General features: G+C 58.1%; 1 protein-coding gene across 6 annotated transcripts in view; it reads left to right on the top strand.

Annotated features, from left to right (window-relative positions):
- The window catches only part of MLXIPL (MLX interacting protein like), a 32,349-nt gene extending 15,480 nt beyond the window's left edge, over positions 1–16,869 (top strand). For 2 of the 6 annotated variants that reach the window (XM_040456133.1, XM_040456129.1), the window contains 16 exons: positions 2,343–2,449; positions 6,515–6,597; positions 6,752–6,841; positions 7,123–7,167; positions 7,616–7,817; positions 7,942–8,022; positions 11,557–11,726; positions 12,978–13,524; positions 13,753–13,820; positions 13,898–14,045; positions 14,209–14,324; positions 14,417–14,536; positions 14,701–14,828; positions 14,929–15,052; positions 15,627–15,756; positions 16,087–16,869. In XM_040456133.1, the coding sequence (XP_040312067.1) occupies positions 2,343–2,449; positions 6,515–6,597; positions 6,752–6,841; positions 7,123–7,167; positions 7,616–7,817; positions 7,942–8,022; positions 11,557–11,726; positions 12,978–13,524; positions 13,753–13,820; positions 13,898–14,045; positions 14,209–14,324; positions 14,417–14,536; positions 14,701–14,828; positions 14,929–15,052; positions 15,627–15,756; positions 16,087–16,205 (2,278 nt within the window). In that variant the 3' untranslated portion in view covers positions 16,206–16,869. Of the gene's footprint in view, positions 1–2,342; positions 2,450–6,514; positions 6,598–6,751; positions 6,842–7,122; positions 7,168–7,615; positions 7,818–7,941; positions 8,023–11,556; positions 11,727–12,977; positions 13,525–13,752; positions 13,821–13,897; positions 14,046–14,208; positions 14,325–14,416; positions 14,537–14,644; positions 14,829–14,928; positions 15,053–15,626; positions 15,757–16,086 lie in introns of those variants that run through there. The other 4 variants (XM_040456130.1, XM_040456132.1, XM_040456131.1 and 1 more) reach the window with 4 other exon arrangements.
- The last annotated feature ends 244 nt before the right edge of the window (positions 16,870–17,113 follow it).

Genomic DNA, 17,113 nt, shown 5'->3' with positions numbered 1-17,113 from the left:
CAAAAAAGGAGGTTCAGGGGAGGGGGCAAGGTCAGGAGCAGAGCACACTCCAAAAACTGCTCCCACTAAGAGGCTGGACTAGAATCTGATGTGACCCAGGGCAGCTGGGGAGGAGAGGGCTGTTCTTTTCCCCTAAATACCCAGCATATTTGGTCTCTGTGGGGGCCTAAGAGCCATGGATGGAGGTGACTCAGTACTACAGGAGCCTTTGGCTTCCCCTGTTTGGTAGAGAAAAAAATCTGAGGCTCAAACTGGGACAGTGTTTTAGCCCTTGAATACCCCTAATTATAGGGGTCCCCCGGAGAGGAGTGGACTAGAGAAGCCAGGATGCCCTGAGAGAGTGACTGGATGGCAAGGGACAGCAAGGCAAGGGGTCCCCAGGTGCTTGGCCCAGAGGACAGCCTGTGGGTGCCTGGCCAGCTTTCATCCTCAGCAGGGCATTGTGGGCAGAGGGAGGACTTCTCTCCTAGGAGGAGGTGCATATTCCGTAGTTCTGTGGGTGGAAGCCCCAGGGAGACAGGGTCTGGAAGTTCCAAGAAAACACTTGTTTGTGGCCAGAGCTGGCTAGCTGTGGAAAAATGGCCCCAGGCATGTAGACCCGAGGCAGGACCCTGTCAGAGAGACTCTCAGGGAGTTCCTATAAGGGAGCTTGGACTCATGAAGGGGGAGTGGTGCTGAACTAAGAGTTCTAGGTTTTCTCCCACCCATCCCTGAGATTCCCAGATTTTCTATTGGTCAGAAGAAGCCTTTGAGCCCTGGTCATGGGCTTTTTCCTCTGGGCTGAGCCCCTCTCCTCCCCTCCCAGCCAACAAGCCCAGCACAGACCAAATCCTTTCCTTCTGGGCTTGTATGTTGTCACTGTCTCATCTCCCTGAGCCCTTCCTGGCCACAAACCCCAGAACCTCGGCAAGGACAGGGAGGGAGGGGAGGCAGGCTGGGCGTGGGACACTGAGTGATCAGAGTGGGTGGGGAGGTTGCTGGGATACAGGCAGAAGCAACAAACTCAGGAGTCCCCCCAGGTGCCAAAGAAGCTGGCCCAGGAGGTATCAGTGCACCCCACCCAAGTCTCCCTTCGAGACAGATGGTGTTTATCTAACTTAGGAGGGAGAGGACCAGCCAGCAGGCATGGGCTATGTACTCTATTTGGGTAATGAGGCCTGTGGTACCCTGGGGTGGCAGCTCTTCCCACTCCATACCCCAAAACAAACACAGGAGCTTGGAGACCAGAGAGGAGAAGAGACCTGGTGACCCATGCGTTTCAGGGGCTGTAGGAGTCAGATTGCCACCCACCCACCCATCACCCCCACGATGAGGGAGAAGCCTTGGGAGAAGGTAGGCCTGGTGTCCCCCAGGCCTCAGCCTTCCATGTGAGCAAGGGTTGGAGGAGATGGGCCAGAGGGGACTCGTATACAGCCCTGGCTTGTGGACCACGAGGAGGGAGGGAGGAGGGAGGGATCAGTGGGGGTCTAGACTCTGAGCATCTTGACCTCCTAGGTCAGATCCTTAGCGGTAGCAGACTGGCCTGTGCCTAGCACATCTTGACCTGCAGAGTCATTGCGAGAGTGGATTTCATTGATTGCTAGGATTAGGGTCAGGGTGAGGGCTGGGGTAAGGGTGCTGCCTCTCCACTGCCCACCACTCCACCATCCCAGCTGCCTTCCTTTGGGGCCTGATGGCTGTTGTTTTACACACGCCCCTAAGAAGGGGTGCACCCCATCCAGCTCAGTCCAGATTGCCATCCTGGGATTCTGGAGTGGGCAGACACCAGAAGGGCCGGGAAAAGGCAACGGCTGGCTGCTTGGAAGCCACTGGTAGTGAAGAGATTCTCTCCTCACCCAGGCACACCTTACCCATCCCCGGAGGAGGCCGAAGAGGGCCAGTGAAACTGGTGGAGAAAAGGCCACAGGGCCTGAATCAGTCTCCACCATGTGACCTTAGGCATGTCCCTTTCCCTCCCAGGCACTCAGTTTCCCTCTGTAAGAAATGGCTCTGAGAACCCTCCCTAGCCAGCCTAAGAAAAGGATGCCCATGAGGCCATGGTATTATTGTCCTGAGGAAGGAGCTGACAAAAAGGTTTCAGCCTGGTTTTAGTTCTGGTGGTAGGTTAACGAGCAGCTCAGCCTGGAGCAGGGACCTGGGAGGGTTTTTTAAAGGCCTGACTCTCAGGGTAGGGATTTCAGGCAGAGTGAGGGGCAGGATTTGTGGGGTTGCAGGGGAGTCCTCAGCTTGCCCAGCATGGATGAGTAATCAGCGCATGGGAAGAGTGGGGAGCCAGCCCTGCAGGAGGCCTCCCTGAGCTGCCCCTTGTCCAACCGCCTGACCCAGCCCTCTCCCTCTGACAGTGGCAAGCTGGTGTCTCCCAAGTGGAAGAACTTCAAAGGCCTCAAGCTGCTCTGCCGGGACAAGATCCGTCTCAACAACGCCATCTGGAGGGCCTGGTATATCCAATGTGAGTGGGCACCATGGGCCTCGCCAGCAAGGGGGGCTGCATGTGGGAGGTGCCCAGGAAACCCCCTTAGAGCCAGCACCAGCATCTGACCCCCAGAGTCTCGGGGAACGTGTCCCAAAGGGTACTCTGCCCTGGGATGCTAGGCACAGCGGGGGTCACCCCTTGGAATCCTAAGGTGGGCAGAGATTTGGAGGGCAGTTCAAGACCCTTTCTGCATTCCGTCAGCATAGTCAGTGCTCCAGATGCCAGGGTGGAAAGAGGTGCTAGATGCTGGCTAGGCCAATGGCATCACATTGCCAATGGGGAAGCTAAGGATCCTGCCTGGGTCTCCACCAGCCTTTCACTAAAGTCCTCACTGAACCCCCATCAGGTGCCCCCATGGAGACTGGGGACAAGGGGCCAGAGAGGCCATGTGGTACAGTGGAGGGGGGCTTCGGACTTGGGAGTTACCCAGAGCTGCTTTCCTCCCCAGTCTCTGCCCTTGCCGGCTGTGTGACTGCAGGCCGTGTGACTAACCTCTCTGAATCTGTTTCCTTATCTATAAAATAAGACCAATAGTCCTACTTTTCCTGGTTGGCATGGTGATAACAAGTATGAATGGGCCTGGCACAGAACTGATGCTAAATAAATGGTGGTTGAATCTGAGATGCCCTTGAGGAGGTCACGGTCATTCATTTGGGGATATGAGACCCACCCGCCCACCACGGCCCAGCAGCAGAGGCTGAGCGGCCTCAGACCAGTCGGCCCTGGGTTGGGACCTTGTCCAGGTCAACCAAGTCCCACTTGATCAAAAGCTTCCCTGAGCTGGGAACACACAGCCCAGGAGGGACCATATTCAGTATTCTCTGTCCTGGCTCCATTGGATTCCATCCAAGCAGAGAGAGGGAGGGTTTTCTGGTTTCTATTTATCTATGTGCCCAGTGCTCCCTAAATCATCTTACTTGAGGCTTCCTAGCAACCTTGGCAGATAGATATTATCACTCCCATTTTATGGATGAGCAAGTAAGGCCCAGAAGGCCAGTAACCTGTTCAGGGTCATGGAGCATAAAAGAAGCAGAACTGTGATTAGCTGGAAGTCCAGGGCTCTCCTACTCTGAACCCAGTGCTCCTTCTACTGCTCCGAGCTGGCTGGCTTCCAGTCCTCACCTGACAACACATAGGATGGGCCCTACTCAGACCAGGAAGCTGATAGGCCAGAGGGAGTCACTGCCCACCCCTCCACACACCGCTGTGCTCTCCACCCTTCCCCACGAAGCTGGATGGGATGCAGATCCTTCTCTCTGCAGAAGACATTTCTGATGCCACCCAGGGCCCTCACCCAGACAGGCAGACCCTGGTCTCCAGCTATTGCACGAGTTGCTGGAAGCACCCCACGTTCTGTGTCAGACAGAGGCGGGCTGAGTCAAGTTCTAGGATGCCCCAGCTGTGTGACCTTGGGAGAGTCCGTAGCCTCCTTAGCTGGAGCTCACTCATCTGCAGAGTGGGAATAACAGTAGGTCCCGCTCTGAGGTTTGCTGTGAGTCTTCAGGGAGATCATTCATATCTCAGCACAGGGCCTGACACACACAAGGGCTCCCCGAAGGTGATGATATTTTTGTGATGATAGTAACACAGCACGCGGCAGGCATGTAACAAATGTCAGCACGCGCCTTCTCCCTGAGCACTGAGGGTTTGAAGGTGGGCTTCAGGAAAGGGAGAGGGGTGGGGCCAGCTAGAGGACTGCCTGGCTCATCCCCTCGAACCTGCCACCCCTCTGCAGGCTCCTGGCCTCCAAGATCCCCTCCTTTCTCACACCCCCAAATCCTGGTGTCCTCTGAGCACCCAGGTCACGATGCACCTCTCATGGCAGGCTCCCCACCTTGCTTTAGCTTGTGTTCTGTGTGTGCTTTCCTTATCTCTCCAACTAAGCTTGAGCGCCCCGATTTATCCACCGATTCCTTGTCCCAGTATCTGTCACAGCTTAGGTGCAAGGGGCCAGGTGGTTGCCTGAATGGGTGAACTTATTGGTGTTGAATAAAGCCTACCCCAGATCCAGGAGCCACATGGTCACTGCCCTTCTGTCTGGAGCACAGGGTCCCCAAGGTGGGGGAGGAAAAGCCCAGCCAGGCCTGCTCAGACCTGACCCTCTGGGGACCCTGGACAAACTTATTCTTTCCTAGTGCCCATCTCCTCATCTGGGAAGCCAGGACAGCCACTCTCTGAGACCCTCCTTGCTCTAACCCCAGGGAGTCCCTACACCCGAGGGCCCATCCCTTTGTCTTCCCAGCCACGCTCAGGTACCAGGACAAACTCCCTCTCCCATTCTCATGGGGATCATTTGGGAGAATGTCCTTTACGACAGAACTTCGTAAATGATGCTGAAGGCCCCAATAAGTGTCACATTCAGGTGGTCCCCCTTGACTGTCAATTGTCTGAGAGGAAGTCTGCTGAGGGCTAAGGCGGAGAAAGTCACTGCTTGGGGAGCCCAAGGTTTGGAAGCCCTACTGTGTGCCAAACTCTGCTCCAGATTCAGGGATTTCAGTCTAAAGGGCAACAGCTCCTGCTTTTACTCCCGGCAGGGAGGTCAGCATGCAGAGAAATGGCCAAGGCCAAGTGGAGAGCGAGGCAGATAAGACCATGGGGTTTCAGAGGAGGGAAGCTTCCTGGAAGAGGGGTGGCCCTGGGCAATCCTGATGGGTGGGCAGGTGTGGGTGAGGCAGAGGAGGGAAGGGAAGGGCGGTGTAGAATAACACCGGAAGGTGAGCTGTGGTGGGGAAAAGCCCTTTGGCTTCAAGGTGGGGCCTATGAAGGAGGTGAAAAGGGGGATGAAGCTGACAGGCCAGTCATGGAGGGTTTGGAAGCCAAGGTAAGAGGTGTGGACTTTATCCTGGAGGTCTAGGTAACCATGGAGGGTTTCTGCACTTCCAGGCCATGACAGGAAGATGGGCTGGAGAGGGTGAGGCTGGAGTCAGGGAGGTCCGGGTGAGAAATGACATCAGGCCAGGGTGGCATTGAATATGGAGGGGAGGGGACAGTGGAAGAAATGCCACACATCCTCCGGAGTGACTTAGATAGGAATGCTGGGGCCAGTGGGAAGTTCCTGTGACTGGAGGCAGCAGTGGCCGCCCAGAGGCACAGGCTTGGGAGGGATGTTTCAAGTTTTGGGACATCCTTTTTTTTTTTTTTTTTTTTAATTTTAATTTGGTACATCCTGATGGAGATTCTGTGGGCAGCTGGAAAATAAGCCTGGAAAGAGGCAGGATGAGAGAGGTTGGGGGGTGGGTCTCAAACAAGGACCAGTGAAAATGGTCAGGGAAACAGGAGAACCAAGGGAAGGTTCCCTTGTCGAGGGAGGAGGGGGTGCTCCACCGCTGAGGCCCAGAGGGATGGGCCCTTGGGGGGGGGGGGCAGACAAGGGCCTTGACAGAGCACTGGGGGCAGGTACTGAGTTACAGGAAGTGAAGAGGAGACCAGGAGGCATGGAGTGCAGGTAGTGGTGGCAAACCTTCCAGAACAAGGAGCAAAACAAAGGGGTGAAAGGGAAGAAGATTAGCTTGTTGGGGAAGCAAAGGAAGGGAAAGTTTGGCAGGAAAAGGGGAGCTTGGAATGTGTTTATGGGCCCAAAAGGAGGAACCTGGGGAGAGACCAGGATTGGAGATAGGGAAGGGAGTGGAGGAGGTGGCAAAAGGGCTCAGCTAGGTGGCCTGAAGGGACAAGGGGTGGTTATCTGGCATCAGCTTGGGCAGTGCCTGAGGCAGGGGACCAAGGGCTCCAGGCCCTGGCCTGCTGGTCTGAGGGCCTGATGTTGGAGCAGCTCATTTCCTGTGATCACACAATCCCATTCAGCAACCATTGCCTGCACACCTGCTGGGCTGCCAAGGGGGGCAGAGGAGGTGTGGGAGTTTCCTTTCACAGGCGTCCCATAGAAGAGGGAGCTCTGGGAGGGCTGGAGCAGGCAGAAAGACTTCTGGAGGAGGTGGTACTTAGTCTAAGCAGGATTTCCTAGCGTGGCACTTGAGTCCCAGTCCCCTTGGAGTGGGAAGTGATGGAGCTGGGTACCCTCCTGACCTGGCCCCTTTCTCTCAGATGTGGAGCGGAGGAAGAGCCCCGTGTGTGGCTTTGTGACCCCCCTGCAGGGGCCTGAGGCTGATGAGCACCGAAAACCAGAGGTAGCTGAGACGCAGGACCTCCCGCCTGCCTGCTTCCCTACCAAGCCCGGTGCCTCCTAGTGCCGGGCAGGAGGGGCTGGCCCCGATGGGGATCGGGTGAGGGGTGGGGTCCGTGCTGCCCGTCTCACTGAGCCCCCTCCCGGGCCCTCTCCAGGCCGTGGTCCTAGAGGGCAATTACTGGAAGCGGCGCATCGAGGTGGTGATGCGCGAGTACCACAAGTGGCGCATCTACTACAAGAAGCGGGTCAGTGGGGGGCCCCGGGGGGATTGCTGACCACTGCCTCTCTTGAAAGAGCCCGGGGCGAGACGCCCCTCGACCCTGCCTCCCATTAAGACCCAGGCTGACAGCGCCACCGTGTGGCCGAGGGTCCCCTCGCAGCCTCCTTACCTCCCAGCGCGGAGGAGCTCCAGAGGGGAAATCGGCACCCCTCTCATCTGGGGGAGCTTGTGAGTAGGGGAGGCCTTGGCGGGAAGTGACGGAAGAGGGACAAGGGATCCATTGTCCACCTCTGTGTGTTCCTGCAGCTCCGTAAGTGCAGCAGGGAAGGGGATCTCCTGACCCCAAAGCAGGTGGGTGCTCCCTGGACCCAGAGAATTGACAGCTTCTAGGAGATGAGGGCGGGACCCGATGGGAGCAGTGGGCGTGGCCGCCGTCCTCTGGTTGATTGAGCCCTTCTCCTCCTGAGGGGTGGGAAGTCCTTGAGCGAAGTGGTGGGAGGCATCGGGGAACGAAGTCCCTAAGAACTGAGGTTCCAGGCAGAAAAAGTATAGGGGACAGGAAGAGGCCCCTTATCTGTTCAGCAGGCCATCCAGGTCTAGCTCGTGGAGACAGTTGTTAAAGGCCAATGGGGTGACCATAAGCCTTCCAGTAGGCAAACTGGATCCTCCAGAGAGAGAGGTGAGGAGGGCCATGTACTGACCACTTCATCCCCCAGGCGGGGGCCATATGAAAGGGCCAAGGGCAGCGGGAGACCCCGGTGTCCCTCTCTCGTGGCTGCTGAAGGTTCTGTCTCCCTAGGCGGAAGGGGGTTGGCAACCACCGGAGCGATGGTGCGAGCAGCTCTTCTCCAGCGTGGTGCCCGTGCTGCTCGGGGGCCCAGAGGAGGAGCCTGGCGGGCGGCAGCTTCTGGACCTGGACTGCTTTTTGTCCGACATCTCCGACACGCTCTTCACCATGACTCAGCCCAGCTCCACGCCCCTGCAGCTGCGCCCTGAGGATGGTAAGGGCCTGCACCTGCAAAGGGAGGCCTGTGAAAATCCGGCAGCCAAGGGAGGATGGCCAGGGGTGGGTGGCCCCCAGTCCACCCGGCCTGCCGCTCCTGACATCACCACTGCCCCCTCCAGCTTATGTGGGCAATGCTGACATGATCCAGCCGGACCTGACACCCTTGCAGCCCAGCCTGGATGACTTCATGGAGATCTCAGGTGAAGCAGCGCCCGGTCCTGGGGGCAGGGGGAGGCGGGGCCCGTGGCTGGGTCAGTGTGAGGAAAGTCCCAGCATGACCAGCAGACCTCAGGCCCCTGTGGGAGGGTGGATGATCTGAGTGATTTCTGAGGGATCTTCCTGGTCTCCCTTTGTCAGGACTTGGGATGCAAATGACTTGGCCTCAGGTGAGAGCAGGGCCAGACTGGATACTGAGCAGCGGTCAAGGCTCAGGGGCATTGAAGCTTCAGGCTCTGGGCTCTTTGGGCTCCCAGGAAGCAATGGATGCTGGGACTCTCAGGAGAGAAAGGGACTTTCATTTGTTTGGGTCTGTTTATTATTTATTTAATTCCCTTTAAAAACTATTTATTGGGGCACCTTGGTGGCTCAGTCGGTTGAGCATGGACTCTTGGTTTCGGCTCAGGTCATGATCCTGTGGTTTGTGGGTTCAAGCCCCTCATCAGGCTCTGTACTGACAGTTCAGAGTCTGCTTGGGATTCTCTCTCTCCCTCTCTCTCTGCCTCTACCCTGCTTGTACTCTCTTTCTCCCTCAAAATAAATCAACTTAAAAAAAATGGAAAAGAAAAAGAAAATCCCAGGAATTGTATCTTGTAAAGCACTTAAAAAAATTTTTTTAATGTTTACTTATTTTTGAGAGAGAGAGAAATGAGCACATGAAGAAGGGGCAGAGAGAGAGGGAGAGAGAGGATCTGAAGCGGGCTCTGTGCTGTCAACAGTGAGCCCGATGTGGGGCTCCAACCCATGAACTGCGAGACCATGACCCGAGCAGAAGTCAGACGCTTAACTGAGTGAGCCACCCAGGCACCCCAAGCACTTTTTAAGTAACATGTTTCTGTGCCTCCCTCTCCTGACCCCAGGGCCACTGGGTCAATGGTTTCTGTGTCCTCCCAGAGATACCCATGTCTGTATAGCAGCTGTGGACAAATGTCTCTTTTTGTTTTCACAACACACTCTTCCTACATCATTTCTTTTACTTAGCTATAGATCTTGGAGACTGTCCCCGATAATCAAACATTTAGGGGATTCTGGAGCCATGCTAGGGGTCAGGTAGCCATAGAGACTTGGCTTGCCTTAGCCAAGGCTCCGGGGCGAGAAAGGGGGGTTCTGGGATACAGGTTTAGTGGCAATGACCCCTCCACTCCTTTTTCACAGGGTCCTGGGCCTGTCAGTCAAGAGGTGGGGAGGGAACTAGGGAATGAGGAACCACCCCCACCCCTGCCTCAGCCCTGGACAGGGTGGGGGCTGTGGGGGCAGAAGTGTTGATGGCAGTGCCCTGAGAGCAGACCAGCCTGGGAGGGCAGCGGTCCTGTCTGGGCACACACACCCCTGCCACAGGTAGGAAACTTCCTGGACCCCGGGCTCCAGGGCCAAAACTGAGGCTGAGAAGCCGCTTCTCTCAACCCAGGGTGGCTGCCTGGGTGGGGGTGAGCATGGGCAACCTACGATAGGGGGTGTGGGTCATGCAGAGGAGGTGGTTAGTGTGGCTCCCTCTCGTGCTCCATTACAGGGAGGGTAGGGACCACCAGGGACACCGGGGCTGGTGCTTTGATTGTCCCCCAAGAGCTCCTCGCTTGAGAGGAATCCCAGTGAAGAGGCCGGAACTCTATGGAGGGAGGGGGCTTGGTGAGGAGTGCTCAAGGAAGGGGAGGGGGCTTGGAGCAGGAGAGGGTCTCAGGGAGCGGATGCACATCGATGGTGGGGGTAGAAGCTTGGGATGGGGGAGACTAGGGCTCCGTGGGTGGCTGGCCAGGGCTAGGAAGCGGAGAGGGGCAACTGAGGGTAAACTATGGCTGGGGGTTGGTGGTGACTCAGTGGCGAGCTGGGCTCCTTACTGCATGAACCCTTCTGAGCACCGGGGAGCAGGCAGCAGCAGTGAGCAAGAAGCAGGCCCAGTATGTGGCTAGTTCTAGAGCCCGGGCCTCAGGGGGCCTAGTGGTGAGGCCCACAGTCCGTGGGGGCTGGGGGATATAGGATCGGTGACCACTCATTCTCTGCCACTCAGTCCCTTGGTTAAATGGAGACAGTAGGACAAAAAGATCCTTTCTGATCAGGTGGCCAAGGAAAGACACACACACACCAGGCACAGAGCAGACATGCACATGCCGAGCACCTCACATCAAGGCAGGCACACAGGCTCAGACAGAGCTACATGCACACGCAGGGAGACAGACAGATGCTACATGTAGAGCCACCTTCCAGTGACAGGTGGGCACCAGAGTCACGTAAGACGTGCAGACAAGTTTAGGGGCACCTGGGTGGCTCAGTCGGTTAAGCGTCCGACTCTTGGTTTCGGGTCGGGTCATGATCTCGCGGTTTCGTGAGTTCGAGCCCTGCGTCGGGCTCTGTGCTGGCGGCACAGAGCCTGCTTGGGATTCTCTCTCTCACCCTCTCTCTCTGCCCCTCCCCCACTCATGCTATCTTTGTCTCTCTCAAAATAAGTTTTAAAAACTTTAAAAAAAAGGAAACGATAAAAAAAAAAAAGATGCACATACAAGTTCAACACACAGCAGGCTCCAGATTTGGCATGGTCTTATCTGTCCCACTCCTGAGTCTCCTTCTCTTGGGAGGAGGCCTGACCAGCTCCCCTGCCTGGGGAGCCAGGGCCCATCCAAGGCCAGCGGAGCTGGGTGGGACAAGACCAGGAGGTCTTGGGAGCTGCTGCAGGCCAAAGACTGGTCAGGGTCAGAGAAAGGTGCCCGGAAGGGAGCGGGTGGGCGGGAGGCGCCCAGGCCCGGGATGTGGTCAGGCCGCAGGCAGCTGCTTCCCAAAACCAGAATAGCCTGGGGCTTACACAACCCGCACCTCAGACAATCTGGCTGACCCTTCCCGCCAGCTCTTCCAGGCTTTCCAGTGCCCCCCCCCCCAACTCCTGCCCCCGCTCTGAGCCCACCCTCTGACCCCTGCTATGACCCCCTTAGCCCTTCCACCCCACTCCTGGGCTCTACTTTTGAGGCCCCACTTGACCTTCCCACAAGCCAACTTCGCAGACCCACTGACCTCCTGACCCCTCTCACCTCTATCTCACCCCTTGAACTCCTATCACCCCGGGGCTCTTCCCTACCCAGGACCTCTGCCCCTTTGCACCCCACCCCTGTCCCTTCAGGGCACTCTCTATTACCCCTCCCCTTTCTCTGGCCCCAGCAGGGCTGGTAACAGGAGCAGAAGAGGGGAGTGCCCAGGCCTGGGACAGGGAAGGGGGCCTCATGAGCCGAGTGTGGGGCCCGGTGGGAGGGCTGTTTCCCGGGGGTCCTGCTCACGCCCCACACGGCCTCTGCTGTCCTCCACGCAGGCCCATCCCAACCGAACCTCTGTTGCTGCTTCCCCTGAGTGAGACAGAAACTCTCTCGATTTCACAATCTCCTGTGGAAGCCCCCCCTCCCCCGCCTACCCCCACCTCACCACCAGCCAGGCCAGCCCAGCTTGGGGACAGGGCACGAGGCCCACTCTCCTCCCACTGCCTCCAGCCACGCCTGGCCCTATCCTTAACTGCCACCACCCTGTATGTTGAATTACAGATTTCTTCACCAGCTACCGCCCCCCACAGACACCCACGCCCTCACATTTCCCGGAGACCCCCAGTTTTGGCACCATGGCTGACCCTTTCTTCGGCAGTTCGATCCCGGGCTCAGAGGTGCCCCCTGCCTCGTCAGGCATGACTCACCTCTCAGGGAATAACCGCCTGCAGGTGAGCTCCCACCCCACGCCATTCAGCCGTGCCTCGCTCACCTGCCCATGTCCAGGAGATATTCAGGGCACTTCCTGGGTGCCCATTCCTGCGCTTGGTCAACTGAGAGGGACTGGAGGGGGGAGAGAGACCCCATCTCTGCCCTCTGAGCGGGCGCAGTTCAGCTGAGGAGGAAACCGTTGTGAAGCAGAGATGGACCAGGTGGTTCTGGGAGGGAGGCTGAGGGCAGGGGAGCATGGAGCAGGGTACCACGAAGGACTGGGGTGCTTGGGGAAGGCTTCCTGGAGGAGGCGAGGTTCTGGGCTTAGTGAATGTGTTGGGTTTGGCCAGAAGAGGCCAGTAAAGGGCAAGCCAGATGGGAGGAGAGCACGCGGAGACAGAAAGGTCAGTGTGAGCATTTAGGAAACAGTGAACCCGCCATTTTGGATACGGAACTCACAGGCTCAATTCGGTGGTTGCTGCTCTGCTGCCAGGTCCCTCTGTCATCAGACTGTTCCGGCACTATTGTAGTTCATTGCTGAGAGGTCTCTCTCCTCAACCAGACCGTGAGCTCCTTACTGGAAGAGCTAGGCCTTGCTCACCGCTGCATCTTCCATACCTACCACAGTTCAAGAAGCAGAGGGTCAATGGTTGCCCAATGGTTGAGCCACTAAGTGAATGAGTGAATGTGTGGATGGATGGGTGTGTTGGTGAATGGATACACGGGTTGTAGATGGGGGTGGATGCTTACATGGGTAAGCGAGTGGTCGGTTGGATGCATGTGCTGGTGGATGGACTTGTGGATGAATAGGGTGGTGGCTGGATAAGTGGCTGGTCAATGAACAGATGGTGGATAGGTGGATGGATTATGTCTGGATGGGTTGGTGGATGAATGGGCTGGATGAATTGGTGAATGGGTTTATACCTCCCAGGTTGGTGGAGAGATAGATGAGTTAGCTCACAGGTGAGAGGCCAAATAGGGGAATGGAGAACGAATGGATTGGTGGTAGGATGGAATCATTATTTGGTGAATGAAAAGATGGGCAGGAAGATCGATGCTCTTTCTTACACCTAATGTGTGCCTAAGTGTGTTCCACTCCCTCCCCTCATTAGGTTACAATTTCCTTTGGTGTGTGTAGGTGGGGGGGACAACAGCGATCATTTCTCCTCTCTCTCCCAGTGCCCAGTCCAGACCTCAGCCAGGGCAAGGGCCTGCCTGGGTGGCTGCAAAGGCCAGCTTTCTCCCCTGCTCTCTCTCTGTCCCCCAACCAGGCTCGGAGCAGCTGCCCTGGCACCCTGGACTCCAGTGCCTTCCTGAACTCTGATTTCCTCCTTCCTGAAGACCCCAAGCCCAAGCTCCCACCCCCGCCAGCACCCCCACCCCTCTTCCAATACCCTGCCCTTCCCAAGGGGCCTGGTCTAGAGCCCTGTCCCCCACCCGCCTTCCCTCCCATGGCTCCTCCCCCTGCTTTGCTGCAGGAAGAGCCTCTCTTCGCTCCTAGATTCCCCTTCTCTACTGTCCCTCCTGCCCCAGGAGTGTCCCCACTGCCGGCTCCCACTGCCTTCCCACCTACCCCCCAGCCTGGTCCAGGCCCTGCCCCTGCTCCCTTCCCCATAGACCTTCTACCCTCAGGGTATCTGGAGCCCCAATTTGGGCCTCACTTCACAGTGCCCCAAGGCATGAGGTCCAGAGGCAAGCCCCCCGCCCCATCCCCTAGAGGGGAGAAGCCCAGCCCCCCAACCTTGGCCCCTGCCACCGCCAACCCCACTACCCCAGCAGGGGGCAACAACCCCTGCCTCACACAGCTGCTCACAGCAGGTGAGATGGGAAGAGCACTGTCCTCAGAGGGGAAGTGGGAAGCCTGTGGGAGCAGAGGGTGAAGTGGTAAAGGGGTGGGCTCAGCTGTGGGGGAAGTGGCGAGGAATTAGGGACATGGGCCCCAAACCCGAAAGGGGAGTGAGCTATCTGGAGGGGAGGGATGGGGTCTTGGGAGATGACGGGGCTAGGGCTGGCCCCAGTGTCCCTCACAGTTCTGCCTGTGCACAGCCAAGCCTGAGCAAGCCCTGGAACCACCACTCGTATCCAGCACCCTCCTCCGGCCCTCAGGGTCCCTGGTAAGATGGCGGGCACTGGGAGGTGAGGGTGAGCCCAGGGCTTCACCCCAACTCTCTGCCCTTCTCCACCCCTGCAGGAGACGGCCCCTGAATTCCCCTGCACCTTCCTACCCCCGACCCCGGCCCCCACACCACCCCGGCCCCCTCCAGGCCCAACCACACTGGCACCTCCCAGGCCCCTGATTGTCCCCAAAGCAGAGCGGCTCTCGCCCCCAGCACACAGCGGTAAAGAGGGCTTGCAGGGATCCGGGAGGGGGGTCCCTAGGGGATGGAGAAAGGGGAAGGAAGAAGGGGGGCCCACATCTGAGGCCAGGATGAGAGGGAAGGGGCAATGGGACCCCTCTCCCCTGTGTCGGTCTGTCTGGGGGTCTGTCTTTCCCCGCCACAGGTGGTGAGCGGAGGCTGTCTGGGGAACTCAACTCCATTCCAGGCCCGGGGACCCTGAGTGTCTGCGTCTCTCCCCCTCAACCCATCCTAAGCCGGGGTCGTCCAGACAACAACAAGGTGGCACCATTCCCTCACCCCAAGATCTGTTTGCTACCCCCAGGCCCTTCCATGCTCCTTCCTAGGCTCACCCCCCTGTCTGCCTCCCCAAGACTGAGAACCGGCGCATCACACACATCTCTGCAGAGCAGAAGAGGCGCTTCAATATCAAGCTGGGGTTTGACACCCTGCACGGGCTGGTGAGCACACTCAGCGCCCAGCCCAGCCTCAAGGTGAGCCTCCAGCCCGGGCCAACACCCCCGGAACCACAGGGCTCCTTCGTAGACCCCCTGCCCAGGACCAAGCCCCAGGGCCCCCCAGACACCCAGTTTCCTCCTCAGTGGGCCCCAGAGTGGGGCCACCTCCAGCACCTGAGCCACACTGGGGATGCCTGCAGGTGAGCAAAGCAACCACACTGCAGAAGACGGCCGAGTACATCGCCATGCTGCAGCAGGAGCGGGCGGCCATGCAGGAGGAGGCCCAGCAGCTACGGGACCAGATCGAGGAGCTCAACGCTGCCATTAAGTAGGTGTAGGCAGGGGGTGCGCATGCGCGTGCGCACGCATGCGCCGTGGGGGAAAGGGGCAGGACTCCCAAGCCCTGACCAGCCCCCTGTACCCCCCAGCCTGTGCCAGCAGCAGCTGCCTGCTACCGGGGTGCCCATCACGCACCAGCGTTTCGACCAGATGCGAGACATGTTCAACGACTATGTCCGCACCCGGACACTGCACAACTGGAAGTTCTGGGTGGTATCCTTACTTGGCCAGCGGTAGGGTGAGCGCCGCAGCCGGACCAAGCTGTGTCTGACTGCAGGCTCAGCGCCACAGGCCAGGCAGGGTCCCAGAGCTGCTCCCAGGGGAAGGGGCCCCGGTTCCGCTCCCTCTTTCCAGGCCCTTGGCATCTTGGCCAGCAGGAGTGTCCAGTGATTAGCTGGGAGCAGAGGGCAACCGAGGGAGGAGCCCCTGGGTGAGGGGAACACAGCCCCGCCCGCAGAATGTTCCGAGGGCAGTTTGGAAGAGCCTAAAGTCTGGGTGATGTGAGTGAGGTCGGTCCTAAAGAAGACATGGAATCTCTCACTCCCTTACCTGGTCAAGTTCTTGGCTGAGCCTGGGCAGGAAGCCCAGGGAGGGGGGATAGTCCAGCTGGAGGAAGGGCATAGAGGAGCCGGGCAGAATTGGATGGTAGCTATAGCGGGAGGCCTCGAGGTTCAAGGTGCCACAGTGGCCAGGCCCTTCCCCTTGTTTGGCCCAGATGTCAGAGCTACACGTGAGCTGGGTGAGGGTACTGGGTGGACAACAGGCCTGATCCTTGACCTGGGCCCAGTTCAGCATCCTCATTCGGCCTCTGTTCGAGTCCTTCAATGGGATGGTGTCCACAGCAAGCTTGCAGAGCCTCCGTCAGACCTCACTGGCTTGGCTGGACCAGTACTGCTCCCTGCCTGCTCTCCGGCCAAGTACGTGAGCCACCTGCCTGCCCACCAGAATGTCCAGGCCTCCAGGCAGAGGGTTCCACCTGCTCAGACTGTAGGTCCAGCCCGACTTCAAAATAGCCTAGAGTTTGGGCCATCCCACTATGTACCCTGGATAGTCCACTGGCTACCAGGACACCTGCAGACAGAGGTCCTACGAGGGGCTGACAGTCTTGCCACCTAGTATCTCCCCGCTATCCCTTTGTCCTCAACATCCAAGGGGAGGGCCCTGACCCAGGAGGTATCTTTCCCTTTCTCTCTCTCTCTCTCTCTCTCTCTCACTCTCTCTCTCACTCTTTCACTCTCTTTCCCCAGCTGTCTTGAACTCTCTCCGCCAGCTGAGCACATCTACCAGTATCCTCACAGATCCAGGCTGTATACCTGAGCAAGCCACACGGGCAGTCACAGAGGGCACCCTTGGCAAACCTTTATAGTGCTGGCCAGACACTGCCACTTACTCAGCTGCCCAGGGGCTGCTTTCCTTGGGCCTGGGCTCCAGGGACAACTTCTGGGCACTCCTCTCCTGCCCCTTGCCCTGGCTGTCCCCTTTCCTGAGGGTCTAGCAGGGCCCAAATCTCTTCTACCTCCTGGAAGCCAGGAAGAACGGCGTTCCATTCCCTGCCCCACCAGAGACTAACACCGTGACCTGGAGGACTCATACTCTCTCTTGGGACCTTCACTTTCCAGTCTGAAAAATGGGGATGGAGCAGCTTCAACCAGAAGATGCTCCCAAGGCCTTAGCAACTGTGATACTTGGGGCCTAAGCTGACAACTCAGGGAACTTGTAGGAGGAAGGGGGATGATCCTGTTTCCCCGCCATCCCCCCCCGTACCCCCCCCCCCCCCCCAAATAGGGCACAGGCCTCTGTTTCTGATCAGAGAGACAGAAAAGGAGCGTCCCATTCTCTGCCCCTCCGCTGGTAGCCCAGTGGGGGGTAGGGTGCTGTAGGATGGCAAACCTGGGTGAAGCCAGGAAGGTCTGATCCCAGGAGAGAGCAGGGCAGGAGGTGGCCAGACCAGGGCAGGCATCTTGTGTGCGTGTGGATGCGTGTGTGTGGATTTTGTAAAGGATTTTCAACCAATAAAAACAAAAACTGTTGGGGACTGTCAGTGTGTCTCACTGGGACGGATAGACAGAGCCAATTGGCAACGGGAGGTGGCCTTCAAAGGACCTTAGCTTTTCCTCTGAGCTGGAAGCCACTGGAGGGTTTGGAGTAGAGGTTTGACAAGATCAGGTATAAGGTCTTCACAGGATCTCTCTGGGTGCGGAGTCAGGAAGAGGCCACCATGGGGCAAGGGCAAGGAGGCCAGTTTTAGGCTGTTGCTGTCATCCAGGTCAGAGG

Source organism: Herpailurus yagouaroundi, unplaced genomic scaffold, assembly GCF_014898765.1.
Source record: "Herpailurus yagouaroundi ecotype Mexico unplaced genomic scaffold, PumYag 216, whole genome shotgun sequence".
Lineage (NCBI taxonomy): Eukaryota > Metazoa > Chordata > Mammalia > Carnivora > Felidae > Herpailurus > Herpailurus yagouaroundi.
The sequence above is the reverse complement of the archived record's forward strand: the minus strand, read 5'-3'. Positions and strand labels throughout refer to the sequence as shown.